The sequence below is a fragment of the Motacilla alba genome, chromosome 7, assembly GCF_015832195.1.
Source record: "Motacilla alba alba isolate MOTALB_02 chromosome 7, Motacilla_alba_V1.0_pri, whole genome shotgun sequence".
NCBI lineage: Eukaryota > Metazoa > Chordata > Aves > Passeriformes > Motacillidae > Motacilla > Motacilla alba.
In genome coordinates, this window is record NC_052022.1 from 3,819,022 (window position 1) to 3,834,021 (window position 15,000).

The 15,000-nt window shown below is 40.1% G+C and overlaps 1 protein-coding gene across 13 annotated transcripts in view; it reads left to right on the top strand.

The window, feature by feature from the left end:
• Positions 1–15,000, top strand: part of GTDC1 (glycosyltransferase like domain containing 1) — a 169,793-nt gene that overhangs the window by 137,566 nt on the left and 17,227 nt on the right. For all 13 annotated transcript variants that reach the window (XM_038143574.1, XM_038143575.1, XM_038143576.1 and 10 more), the window contains one exon: positions 14,435–14,544. In XM_038143574.1, coding sequence (XP_037999502.1) covers positions 14,435–14,544 — 110 coding nt within the window. The remainder of the gene's footprint in view (positions 1–14,434; positions 14,545–15,000) is intronic.

A 15,000-nucleotide genomic window follows, 5' to 3' on the forward strand; every position in this document is an offset into this window, starting at 1 on the left:
AACTCCTACCCTTTAGTGTTAGGATGCTTTAGCAACTGGTTTATGTAAATTCACTCATCAAAAGGGACGGTTTATTTTTAATTGATGAATATGAATTAGAAAATTAAGACACTGGGCTAGCATTTGCTGAACAGACGAGCATCCTCAGCCCACAGCCCAGGCACAGGTGAAAACAAGGGGCTGGAGCAGCCCCTTTGCCAGGCAGAGTAGCCAAAAATAAGCACTCCTTGCCTTTTTAGAGGCAAAGGCATTGCGTGCCTTATTCAGGCATCAGCAGTTAAAAGCATCCCCTTCTTGGGCCTAGCTGAGGCTCTCCGTAAAGAGCACTAATTTTAGCCAAGTGTTGTAATGTGTGAGGGGGTTTTTGTGTGTCAAACATTGGCAGTGGGATCCTGCTTGCCTTCCAGCACCAAGCGCTTGCAGATATTGTCCTACACAATAATGCTTAATGACCATTGTCTACCATGATGATTTACATGTGGTTTTCATTTTGGGGAGTGGAAAAAAAACCCCAAGTAGGAAAGGAAGAATTTATTATTTTTTTGTGTTCCTGTGTTCCCCCTTTACCTAACACAAAAGACCTTTGGCTAAATAACCTTTGTGAAGCTGTGCTGCTCTTAGAGAAAGCCTCTCTGACTGAAGTGATGGTGACCTCATCGTGCTGGGGGCATTGCAGGGGCAGCCAGTACCCTGAAATATGACATTAGCCCCAGCACTTCTTCCACTGCCCACTTGGAACCACATCCAAATCCAAGGTGCCATTCTCTAGCAGACATGTTCTCACTTTGAAGTGGTGTTAAAATGTCTCAGCGTGAGAAGAGGTGCTCTGATGCACCCCTGCCCCTCCTCTCTGTCCCCCTTGAGCCCAAGCCTGGCAAGGATTGCAGTGTGCCACCTCTGCCCACAGCAGATTAATAACTGACAGCGTTCTAGCAGAGTCACGAGGTTCTCCACAGAGTAATTTGTTTTCTCCTTCATGACCAGGCCTTAATGCTTTCTTATAAACACCTATAGCAAGGCCCTGCTAGCAGGAATGACTTAGGCCAAGGATGTGGACAAAAGGCAAGGATGGGTTTCTGAGCTGACAAGGCCTGTGCCAAGGAATTACTCTTCCCCTTGTGTAAGTGGGCTTTGATGCACACAGGGAGCAAAATTCTGGTGATTGATGGACAAGCTTCCAACATTTGATCAGAACTTTGTGGTGTCCCACAGGTTTCCTTTGGGGTGTGATAAAATGTCTATTTAGAATCATAGAATAGTTTAGGTTGGAAAATATTTCTACGGTCACTGATTCCAACCATAAATCATCATGTCCAACTATACTGGACATGAGTATGCTGGAGTGAGTCCAGGAGAGACCATAAGGATGCTTAGGGGGATTGAACGGGTCTGCTATGAGGGAGGGCTGAGGGAATTGGGACTGTTCAGCCTGAAGAAGAGAAGGCTTCAGGCAGACCTTAGAGCCCTTCCAAGTAGGGCTCCAAGAGAGCTGGAGAGGGGCTTTGGGCAAGGCCATGGAGTGACAGGATGAGGGGAATGGCTTCACATGGACAGAGGGCAGGGATAGATGGGAGAAATTGTTCCCTGTGAGGGTGGTGAGGCCCTGGCACAGGTTGCCCAGAGAAGCTGTGGCTGCTCCATCCCTGGCATTGTCCACAGCCAGGTTGGATGGGGCTTGGATAGTGGAAGGTGTCTCTGCCCATGGCAGGGAGCTTGCAATGAGATGGTTTTTAATGTCCCTTCAAACCCAAACTATTCCCTGATTCTCTGATATTTGGTGAAGGATAAGTGTATTAGAAGATGACAGGGACCAGTGTGGCATAATCCTTGTCTCTCCCCCAAAACTACCCCACCAGCATTTATACATCCATTATTCCCTCTCATTCACTCAAACCTTATGTTTCTGCTTTTTCCCTGTGTGTTCTGTATCATCTAAGCAGTTAAAGAGTTGATAAGAGAAAGTTGTCAGAAATCAATTCTTCTTCCCCTAATTGCACGGGTGTGATAAAAGATCACACAGGGAATCTGCAAGAATTTACACACACATGCAAACAAATAACTGCTGTCAGTTCACATGGAAGATCAGATAAGGCCATTATCTCGTGTCAAACCTACCAGTGTGTGAGAAGAGCGTGGGGAAGGATATGGGGCAGGAGATACGGGAGCAGGAGGAACAGTGGTGGAACTCATGATGAGTAAATTCAGAAGGAAAAAAACCCCAAATCTAGATTGCAAAAACTATCTGAAGATTTCTGGTCTAAGGGAAACCGGTGTGTTCAGAGATAGTTCTGTGCTCAGTTATCTGGTTTTAATGTAGACTATCATGAAAAAATGAGTGCATGGGGGACAGGCTGTGCTGTACCAACATGGGGCAGCCCAACTTGAGGTCCTGGTCCTCTTCACTCAGGAGCAAGTGCTTGGAAAGGCCTTGTCCCAGATGGGAACAAGAAATGTTGCCTTCTGTGATGGGGCAGCTCTTCATCAGTGAGCCAAGCACAAGTCCTTTGCTGTGAGGGAGAGGAGCCTGGAAAGGGATTTTTAATAGTATTTTGTATTTATTTTATACATATATTATATATATATGATAGTAGATAATTAATATATAGCATATTATATGTATATGAAAAACATGTATATTGAATAATAACTTGTTCCTTTTGGCAACACAATACAAGATCTGTGTAGTCACTGTTTGAACTCTCAATTGAAAACTATTTCCTATAGGGACACTTGAGAATACAGTGACTCGTATTTTCCTCATGCTGTTTAATATTTTGGACCAAATCTTATCCCATCAAGATGCAAGTGTGGCAAGACAGCAAAACAGGAAAGAAATCCATCTAGAAATCACATTTGAGTACCCAGAGATGCCATTAGGCTCAACAGGCATCCTCAACTTTGTGAACAGCCTGCAGAGAACAAGTAGATGTGGTGAATAAAAAAGGCTGACTGAAGACAAAGGCTTATAATACAAGTGTTAACTAGAAGGTATCAGATAGGATAAAAAGCCCACAGGATGTAAAATAACAAATTCAAAATGGGAACTTTTTAGCAGTATCTAAGGAAAGCCATCCAGGTACTCCCAAGGAAAACAGCACTCACCGGAGCAGTGATGCTGATGGCATGTGGTGGATGAACCTCTGCCATGAACATGTGGAGACATTCGGGCAGAATTTGATACCTTTTCCTCTTCCATGTGTGAAAATAATCTAACTTCACATTCATGCAAGCTGGGGTTAGGTTTGGGAGCAGATACTAGGGGCACAAGATGATTTAGGTTGCAAAAGATGTCTTGAGGATCATGGAGTCCTGCCATTCACCCAGTGCTGCCTAGCCCACCACTAACCCATGTCCCCTGGTGCCAAATCCACATGGCTTTTAAATCCCTCCAGGGATGGTGATTCAAACAAGTAACAGATAAGGGAATGAAATAATTTGAGAAGTTCAGCCTTAAATGGAAGGACAGCTTGGAAGTGCCCATTCTTTGGTTGTTCATTCAGTGATGCCTAATCTTGAAATGCCTTCCTGCAGCAAGGGAATTAGAGGCAGTGAGCCCTTCCAGTGGAAGATGTGTTACTCCTTGATCACTGTTTTTAAGAGCTTGTAGAAAAGTCCAGCATGTGCTGAAGGTGTGAAAGTTCTGCTATAGTGGAAATCTCAGCATCAATTTCTCCCTCTTTCTTACAGCATGTTTTCTCAAAGGGCTGTAGGCAGCTTATAGTCCAGAGGAGCAAGCATCTCTAATTTTGATACTGGCAAAAAAAGATGCTCTGTGTTACCTTTGCATTCTTCAGCTGAGAAGCCAGATAGAATTTTGAGTAGTTTGTTGTGTTTATAGTACAGGCAGAGCCTCAAGTAAGTGTTCCAAGAGCAGTAACAGGGCTTGTTCTTAATTTCCCTAATCTCCTAATTTCCTTCCTACCTGCTCTCTGATGGAGATGTGGGTTACTAGAGACTCAAAAATACCATCCTGTAGTCACAAACTAAACAAAAAACTACAGTTTTGAAAATTTTTAGACAATCACTCCATGCTGAGATAGAATGGCAGGAATTAAGTGAGGGCTGTGATATTCACCTGTGAGGCACTGAGACACCACAAGAGGAAATGGCCTCAAGTTGTTCCAGGGAGGATTAGAAAAAAAAAATCCTGACCCAAAGGGCTGTCAAGCTCTAGCAGAGGCTGCCCAGGGCAGTGGAATCCCCATCCCAGGAGGGATTTAAAAGCTGTGTGGGTGTGGCCCTTGGGGACACGGGTTAGTGATGGCTTTGACAGTGCTGGGGGAACAGTTGGACTCAATGACTCTTGAGGGCTTTTCCAACCTAAATGATTCTGTGAATCTCTGACTTTTTAGCTTTCCTGAAAGATTGCATGTTTGCCCATCTTACAGAAAGATCCACAGAGGACAGTGAAGGTGTTTGGGTTTGAGTGGTGGTTTTTCTCCCTTGGTTTCAATTGCCTGGGCTCCTGATTAATCATTGAAGCAACATTTGCTCTGTTGCCATCAGCAGAGTACGAAAGGAGAGGGGAACTATCTCAGAAATACAAAGAGCTGAGATATTTTGTGATCTCTTCCCACTCAAATGTATCCTTCAAATCTCATTCCCTCAGTCGAGGGAAATAATTTCAGTTACCCTGGTCACAGTAGAAAGCAGCCCTCTTTTTGAATGCCTTTTTTCATTAATGTAGATATGTTTCTGAGATGAGAAACGATGTTTCTTCTAATTACAGTTACATGTAGTTAATTTCCTTTTTTTAAAAGCTCAGTGTGAAAGCCAGTTTCCTTTAAAAAGGGAGGGGGGAAGAAAAAAGTGATACAGCTGATGTTCCTGTTGCCTTAGCAACAGATTTATTTATTAGGGTCTGAAATGACATGAGTTAATATACCACATACCTGCTGATCGGCAAACTCTCCTATTTCAGCTCCAGTTGACAATTAAGTCCTGGACAGCTACAGCCAGGGGTTAATGTTACTCATTAGGAGAACTAGGTCATTACTGGGAAATCAAGGCACTTAAGGCAGCATGGATAAAATACAAAATTCAACATCTCAAGGAGTGAGGGTTTTTATGTTAATTAACCCTATTTTTCTTTCATTAAAAAAAAAATCTTTCATATATGAATATGACAGTGGATCAATTAATTGGGAAAGGGAAGAAAAAAAATAAGTAAGCTGTAGTTTACTTTCCTCTCCTAGTTGTCTTCATTTCCTTTGGAAGGGTTTCATTATTTTATGGAAAATTCTTATGTCTATATGATGAGTAAAAAGGGTATTAAAATTAAGAAGGGAATCATCATGGAAATCAGCTTTACCACAAGGGAATGAGCAAATAAAAGCCTTGGAAATGAAAATAAATAAGCTTTGCTAATACCTCACCTAAGGAGCAGAATATAAGCCCATCAGAGCTTGGAGATATTTAGAGGTACTTCTTTGCTTCTTTATTAAGCAGTTACATAGTTATTTGACCTTCAGAAACCGAAACTTTAGAGAACTAATTCAAGTTGTTGGCAAATATTCTATTTACAGGAATCTGATCAATGGCGTAGCCAACAGTAACTACTGTAGTTAGTAATTGGCTTCTGATTTCCAGGAAAATTAAATATATTCTCTGAAAGTTTTATTAAGATATCTGAGTGGGAGTTTTAACTTGATAAGTCATAAGTGATTTAATAAGGCTCTCCTGAAAGCCTTTATTTACTAACTTTTAGCAGGCTTCATTTTGATACTGGAGAACTAAATAGGCTGAAAAAGAATCGTATTAAAATGAAAATTGTTTTTTTACTCACTGCTTCCCCAAATATGCTTGGTTCTTTCACTTCTACTAAGCACTCTACTTTCTTTTCTGTATTTAAGCTCTGTGGCCCAATTCTGCTTCTTATTGTGTTTAGACCAATTTTCACACAGAGAAACTTTCCTTCAAGTCCAGTTTGGATTGGGTTTGGAGCAACATGATCTTGTGGAAGCTGTCCCTGCCCATGGCAGGGGTGTTGGGACAAGATGAACTTTAAAGTCCCTTCCCACCCAAACCATTCCATGATTCTGTGATGCTGTGATTCCCTCTGTGCTATCCAGATGCTCACAAAGCAGCCACTCCAGTGCCACCCTCCAGAGCCTGTTACAATAAATGCTTTAGCCACGGTTGAAAAACTGATTTTGAGTTAAACTGCATCACCTGGACAGTTGAGGAATATTTGGGCTTGGAACAGATGCATCACAGGTTGCCCTAACAGCTCCAGTGAGCTTGGCTCTCCCTTTTCCAGGATGGGAAATTCATTTTATGGTGAATTTTTTTCCTCCTGTATAGTTGTGAAACCCAAGTCTTTGAGCAGAAGCACATGTGAACAGGTGGGATTGAAGAGTCCTCTCAAGGCTTTTCCAACTATGCCTCTCAAAGCAATCCTTTTCTACTCCATTCACCCAATCATTTGGGTGAATTGAGTAGAAATCAAAGGTTTTGGCCTGTCAAACCTCATCCTTCTGTCTTTGCCAGGCTCAGTTCCCTGGGCATCTCCTCATAGTCTTCCGCAGCAGATTTGCATCTCACTCTTCTCTAGTTCCTCAGCCTCTCTCTTCCTCCATCCCTATCTCTGCAAGGAACCTTCTACAACATATCAAAGACACAGTTTGCACTTTTACTAGGTAGTGTTGTGCTTGTGCTTTTTTTTTCATCTTGTTCTTCATATGTTCTGGAAAACTTTGGACAGGATTTTTCTAGAAGATTATAGCCCAAGATAAGTCTCAGTTTTGGGAGACATCATAGGCAAGGACAGAAGAGGTTTTGTAATACAAAGTCCCCAGCAAACTTAGCAGATGGTGCCACCAGCCCTCTTTGTAAGTCACAGCACCCCAGACCAAAGTGTGGGAATAACCTTCAAGAGACAAAAATCAAATATTTCATAAACAAGTGAACTAATATTCCTCCCTATTTTCACCAGTAATAGGAGGGTTATGTTTCTTCCATCAAAGCTGTTTTTAATTAGTTTCCTCTTCTTACTGCACTACAACTGTCCAAGTCTCTTTTCTTTGCCTTCTTCTCCTTCCTGCTCTCCTTTTTTCCATATTTTCATGGGTTTTTTCCCCCTCCCTGTGTCCTCTAATTGCTGTTTTTTTCTCGGCTGCGCTTGTGCAAACCTTGACTCAATGCACTGAGTTGATTCCTCATTCTGAAAGCAGTGAGATTTGGAGTTACTTTAATCTCGTTGAATAATGAGCTTCAAGCCTTGGTGCCAAGAAAGTTCCTGGTTGGAAGCTTCTTCCTTGGAGACCCCAAAAGGATGAGTTATCTCGGGTACCTGAGCTAATTCCTCTCAGGGTATTACTCAGTGAAGAGCAGGATGCACTTTTTGGCCCAAGCAGGGCATCTGGTGGAGTTTTAAGTAGTTGTAGCTTGGTTGTGTGAATCCATGATGGAAATCAGAGAAGGGCCACAGGGTTTTGTATGGTGGGATCACCTGGGATCATTCCCAGGAAAATCTGTAGTAATGTAGTTTTTATGTAGTACTTTATAAATAAATTTATATGTATGTACATTTTCTGTTCTTTTAAGGAACTACTTTAGTACACTGTTATCCACTTATTACCATATCCATAACTATCTTATGGTTGCCATGACATGACTTTCTACAGTATTTTATAGTTGAATTGCAGTAGGATATGTTGTGTATGGTTATCAGGGCTGTCAGGGTCTCTCAGATATTTTATGACCTCCCAACAGCAGGAAAACCTTTTGTTCTGTTACCTTTGGAACACTAAAGGAAGTTAATTTTATTTTATTTTTTTAAATAAACTCTGTGGGGTAGTCCATAGCACTTACAGGGTTTTGTTGCAAATTGAAATAAAGTGGTTTTGTTTTGTTTTCTTTTAATAATCTGAATCCTCTACTTGGGAACAGCCAGACTGGCCAAGCTGGAGTAAAAGAAATGAAAGGCACTGGAATGAAAGTACATTGATTTTTAGACCAAGGTAACTGAGACCAAATGATGGTCTTTGTCTTCAAAGCTTAATCTCCCTTTAGGAAATAAGCAGGAGGCTCCATGACTGATGCTGATCCTGAGATTTCTTTGGTTAGGGGACGTGCAATATTTTATTTTGAGTTTTTTCTTCATGAGTTGTGAGGGGAGAAGAAGAATCTAAACAATAAACTCCCAAGGTTCTTTCTTGTTTCCTTTTTTATGAATCTCTTGTAGATAACAGGAGATAGGAGAAAATGCTTTTCCAGCGTAAAGCAAAATGCCACCCATTTTTCTCAGGCCAGCAATTTGAACAAATCAGAGGGTAAAATACACACTCCTCACTGTAAATACGTCATGGGCTCTAATAGAAAATAAAACACTGTATTTGCCAGTAGTGTTTGGCTGCTTTTTGCCTCTCCAGTGCCATTTTTTAATTCCTTGGCTTGCAGAGGTGTTCTGAAAGCACAGGCAAGGATCAGGACCCTTTTTTGCTTGTAGGACCTACAAATTGCCAGCTAAAATTTATTCTGTAGGGTCCTTTTTCATGCAGAAATATTTTCTTCTACTTGACTCCATTTTCTGTTAACTGAGGGGGTATTAAATATTGTGGTAACTTTTGATGCTGATGATGCCAGACAATGTTTAGAGGCACAATTACAGCAAAGACATTTTGTAGAGCAGATCAGCTGAAAAAGAAAACTCACTGGACTTGACTACATATTTACAGTCTATTTCAAACCTCATCTTGGAAATGTAAAAAGATGGAAAAATACTTGATAAATTGAATAAATGGAAAGCAATTAACTTTTCCTTCATGTTTGCATTTTCATAGTTATTTCTTTTTTCCCTGTTTCTTTTCTAATTGTGCTTTCCTGGCAGTAACATTTCCTTTTTTGCATTTATCCTGAGCATTGTTACCAGAATTTGGTATTAGAATTTTAATTTTTTTGTTCCCTTTTTTTCCTTTCGTAATCTTAACATAGAAAATGTATATTAAAGTCATTCAATTTAGGAAAGTCTTCTGTGAAAATAATTACTGGAATGTATTACATTTCATGTATTGAATAGGCTTGCAACATGAGTCCTCTTCTTTAAGAAGAATATTATTCTACTAAAGTATTTACTGACTGTGATTCTCACCATATTTCTGTAAATGAAGGTTCCTCTAAGACCATGTCTTGCAGATGGGGGAACCTGGGCAGAGCTGTCTTGTGGGAAATCAGTGTCAGGAAAAGACCAGAATTCTGCAATTCTCTGTTTTGAAGGCCAGGTTTATTTTTTATGGCTACATTTCTACTTTCTAACATTATTTGACCTGCATTCAAATTTTTCTGAGCTCAAGATTTAACGTGAAATATCAAAGTGTAATAAAGTATAGTATACTGGAGGGAAGAAATCCCTGATGCTGTTCTTTAGATTCACTTTGGATGAAGTGGAGCTTTGGTTTTAGTTCTGTAGGGTGTTTGTAGGTCTTCTATTTACCCTGTATTTATCTTTTTCTTCCCTGTGTTTGGATATGCCATACTTTTTTAGATTTCACCAGGAATATTTTTTTAAAGTTTTTTTTTAATTTCTTATATTTTTCTTACTCTTTGATTTGCTTTGCCCAGTACCTCTGCCTTGTTTGATGCCAGACTTGCTTCTCATTACTTCAGTTTCCCAAACCAAAAGTGTCAGTGTCGTCCACGTCAAGGTCTGTGTCTTGGAAACCTCATTTGCTTTATTTTTAATTATTGATTCTGTGCTCATGGACTTGCCCAGTCCCTCACAGATTCCCTGTGCTCTGCTCCAGCCATGCCTTTTCCTGGCTGGTGTCCCCTGTCCCCTTCTTTTCTCCCAGGGTGTCTCTTGGCTCACCAGTCCTTGATCTCCACGATTGCTGCCCAGCTTCATCAATAATGACTGATTCTTCAGTGGCCTATTTTAACAGCTCTTTTCTAGCAATCATTGTAGGCAGGCAGAAATCCATCTTTTACCTCTTGCTATATGTCCTAACAAATTTTAAAAAATCATAAAATTAAAGTCTTGCTTCAACGTCTGAGGATTTTGTACCATTTCCCACCTTTGCCCATCTGACATTGAAGTGATTTTGGGGAATGGGGAGGCAGAAGGAGCTGCAGCCAGTGTGAACTCCTTGGATTTAAGGCATTGTACAAAGTGAAACACAAATTGTGCCTGCACAGTTTGGGATTCTCTCCCCCTGAAAATCTCCCATGCTAAATGTCCAAAGATTAAGATCAACCCTTTTAATATTGCTTTTGTAACCTTTCAGAATGTGTAGCACCTTAATGGTGGGACTCAAATGTTCTTCAAGGTCCTGTCCAGCCCAAATGATTCTGTCATTCACAGAGATGTCACCACAGGGCTGTGGCTTTCACAAGCATTGCATGGTATTTATGGAGTATTTTCTCAAATATTAAGACTTTACCCCCCCGGTTTTGTACTTTTTTAAAATTGATAAATGCATAACCCCAGCTTTTATTATGTATTTTTAATAGACTGCATTTATTTTCCCCATTTGAACAAGTCCTTCTGCTTTTCCACAACTCTTCCATTTCTTAATTGCATTGCTATATGTGCCTTCCTCCAAATCCTAAATAACTGTGATTATCACCATGTAGGATAAGTTTACATATACTTAAAAAATTAAACTAAAGTCAGAGAAGACCATATGGGTCTCTTACTGAATTTCACCCAAATTCAAGAGATGAATATTCATTGAATAATGTAAAGGGCCAAGTTCTGCTATTTCCTTTTTTTCCTGTTTTTTAATAATGTGTTTCACATTGCTGGTTAGGGATGTGGGTGACAATAATTCCAATTTAGGTGGTCTCCATGTACTCTCCTTCCCGTCCCAGCAATAGGTAAGGCCCAAGGGCTCAGGCTGAATTCCCAAAATCCCTAAACAGCAGAAGGGTGTTTTGGAGAATGTTGCCTTTGATTGTATAGAGGAGCATCATCGTAGTGCTATGAGGTTGCTTTTTAAAATTACTTCAGGCTGAAAAGTGGGATGTCAAGTCATCAATTAATCCTGACAGCATCCTTCTGTGGTGAAAAAATAATATTGTCACACCCATTTTATGGCAGAAAATCTAAGGCAGAGACAATAATGGAGGCTCAGTAGTGGTGGTGCTGCTCCCACCACACTCCCATTCCCTGTTCAGGGACACTTCTCAAAGTTTTATATCAGAAAAGGGAAGTCACTAAATCAGGATGGACCCTGGGCCACATCCCCCTACCCTACACTAAACCTCAGCCAGTTCCTAAGAGAGACCTCAGATGTCTCTCTTAAATTGTGGGTTAGAGTCAATAATAAAAAGTCCTGGATAACAGTGGGAGCTGTGTGGTACTTGAATATGGAGATTGAATGTCTCCCAGGCAGGGCTCTCAAATCTGAGCACAGGTCTTGTGTCTGTGCCTGTTTTGTGGGATTACAGCTGTAGTTTGGTCATTCTGATGTTTTCATGTTCTTAGGATGAAATTTAGAGCATCTTCATACCATGCCTAGTTGTTGTTTTTCCTTTACCAGATGCATATCAAATCAAGTGAAAATACAAAAGAATTTCAAATACCTCAACTAAACAACAAAGCCAGACCCTGGAGTCACATTACATTGATTTTTCCCCAAACATAATATCTTAAAAGAAAAGTTTGCATTTTAATATCAGGCTTTTATACTGTTTTGCAGTTCTTCTTCAGGAAATGGAGTATATATAATTAATACTGTTTAATAAAGCTCAAAAATGCAACAGATGCAGCCAAAAGTGCACATCATTTTGAGCAGATCTTTACAGAACAGACATTCCATATTGTGTTCATCTTTTTCCACGATCACTGCTATGGCAATCTGGTGTGTTTAGCAGTTGTTGCTGAGTAAGGCAGACTGGATTGTATATGATTTTTTCCATGTCAGCCAAGAAACAGAGCTCTCTCCTTTTTGATGCAGCGAAGAGGTGGTCTTGTACTATTTATTTGTTTCTACCAGGAGCAGCTAATACCTTCAGTATTCTGCAAGAATAATAATACACTGCAGTCTGTAGGTGCACGGGCCAGGAGGTTTCTGGAATTCTTTAATGAAAATGAAATGCTTGTGGTGTGGAGAAGTCACAGGAACTGATAAAGCCACTTAAGATGAGCTCCCAAACAGAAAAGCTGCAAGATTCACAAAATGTGTCATTAAAATCTGGGAGTGTCACCTAAAAGGGAAACACTTTATACTGGGGGATGGAAAGGAGGATCACCTACAGCAGAAAACCCGCAAGAGAGGCTCCAGTGCAGAGGAAACGTTTCCCCTTTCAGCATTCCTTCTGGGTGCCAAATTTTCCTTCTGTTCTTCCCCACCTATTAAACAAAGCTGCAACTTCCAATTCCTATCAGTTTTCCTAAATATGTGCAGCTTATGTGGCTTCGTCGAGCTGTAAGGCTCCGTGTTCTCCTGCCAGCTCCTTGACAATGTGGCTCCAACAGCATCCTCCACTTTTGGCTGCCTCTGGGACCCCTGGTCTCTTCTGGAAAGCGAGAGGGAAAGCATATCCTTTGCTGGAAGGACTTTTTGTGACTGCAAAGCTGATAGCGGGGCTGTGAAGAGCTTGGAAGGATCCCTGTCAGCGTCGTGGCTGTCGAGTCTGTCGGCTCCGCGCGCGGGCACGCGCCGGTCCGACAGGATGAGCTGAGCCAGGGCTCGTGGCATCGCTCACAAAGCACACACAAAAGCCTGTCCAGGGGAAACTGAGGCTCAGGGGAAGTTCTGTCATGAATTACACCAACTCCCAGCATCGTGGAAGTTTTCCTTGCAAGCATTCGTCACGGGGATGTTCTCTTCCAGCCAAATCCAAATCCATGCGATCCCGCGTTGGCTCTTGGAGCTGGGCATTTGGAGGGAACTCAATACTGGCAAAAGTTTCTGCACAGAAGTTACCTACCAGAAACAGGTGGCTCTTTTAAGCATGAGGATGCAGCAAACTAATAGTCCGAGATCTGGGATCTCTGCAATTGGGAGAAATCCCCCCTCCAAACCAGTGCTTGCATCCACTTGGGTTGCTGGAATTGCTGTGAAAAGTCCTGGTTCACAGATGTGAAACAAATTACAAGGCTTGTGCAGTTGCATTCCTCCTTATTATTGGGAACAAAACAAATTGGGGGTATGGAAAACTTCTTAAAGTGATGATTGTCTGGCTGTATTTTAAGAAAATGTGTCTAATTCTAAAAAGGCCACAATTCCTGGAGGTTTGTCAGCCTAGGGAAGTCACATTAATTATAAGATTAATTTATTTTAATTCCCTACACCAAAAATATTGACTGAATGAAAAATTAACATGTGTAGAGCTGCAGATGTCATTTGGCTTCAGATTTCCTGAATGATATAATTATTAATCTTTCGTATACTAGTGTGAGAGACCTACAGATTTCATTCTACAAAATTACTCTGTGAAGAAAGACACTAGGACAGCTGAGATATAGATTTTTTCCTTAATACAGGAAGGAAAATGGTGGAATTTTCTAAATAATAAATAAAACCAAAATATTTTAAAGGCATATGGTGCACATCTGTTGAAATACAATAATTTAAAGCAGAGTAATTAAATGCAAGATATAATATTCACCTTAGAGTGAGAAAATTATCTCATTCCATTTTTAACAAAACTTAAGGAATTTGGGAATTTTAAATCATTTGTGATACCTTTTGAACCTTTCATTCTGTGCTAGTAAAGAAAATAGACTGGAAAACTGGGGGGAGGGGGGATTAATTTATTTTTAGATAACCTAACCTGCATTTCATGTCATTGAGTGTCAGACCCATACAAACCTTTAATATTATCTTCAACTGAAATTATAAATAAGTACAAGTTTCTTATATTCTGTTTTAATTTCCAGGTAGTTGCTTAAAAATCTAAAGGTAGAAAATGCCTCGTGGTAGTTTATTCCTTTCTTTACCTAAAGCATTCGGATTGAAATGGATTGAAAGCTTTTAATGAGTATAGCATGAATTCCTAAAATTCCAGTTTGAGAAATCCTGTAAGTTTAGGAGACGTTTTAGAAGTTTTTGTTTAACCTGTTTCTCCTGAAAAAAAAAAAAAAAAAAAAAAAAGAATTGTAATGGAAGTTATATACATTTTTTTTGACAGGAAAAAAAATCAAAAAACCCAAACCCTTTTTTTTTCTACCTATTTTTTAAACTGATTTTGTCTTCATGTAGGGGCTCAGTCCTTCTCACTTTCAAAGCTGATAATTTGAAGAGTAAATGCATTCTTTGAGGACAGGGAAGAGGTAGAGAAGAATCTGATGAAACTCAGTTTTGACCACAAGTGCTGCATTGAGGAAAATGTTCAGCCATGCAGGAGAAGCAGAGAGGGAAATTATTTGAGTAAATTTAGTCCCCAAAAGTACAATTTTAGAGGAATAGTGTTCTGGTAAATAAAAAAACCTCCCATAATTTCACCACTCAATGTAGACAATGCTGAGATAAATTCTGTTTGTTTCAAGGGAACATGACAAAGATCCTGAAACTTTCTTTAAAGTCCTGATGAAGCTGAAAGAGCAAGATCTGCCTTTCCATGTGTCCGTCCTTGGAGAGACTTTCAGTGAAATTCCAGGTACCTTTCCTTTTTTTCTTTACTTTAAGTTTACCATAAAGTAGATACTTCCAGAAGTAGTTCTCATTTTTGTATTTTTTATCTTAAAGAGTGTGCTTAAAATTTTCCTAGTTGTGAAACTAAATAATATTGATACATTGTAAAATAAAAATCATTAAAGACACTAAGCATTTTCTAATTTTACTTGGCAGGACAAGACCTTATTTATGACTTGTGGTTCAGTAACACTTCTGTATTTATTTAAACAGAGAGATAGGTGTGGGTGATTGGATGGTTCAGACAGGAAGCAAAATCTTTCAGGTCAAGGTCACTCATATGAAATCCAGACTGAGATTTTAGCAGGTGAAAACACTTAGTTCCCTCTCAATTGTGAAGTTAAGGACTGCTGTGGAGAGCTTCTGGTTTGTATCTGGCATGAAAGTGGTCATTAATCTTTAATATTTTTATACCACTCTT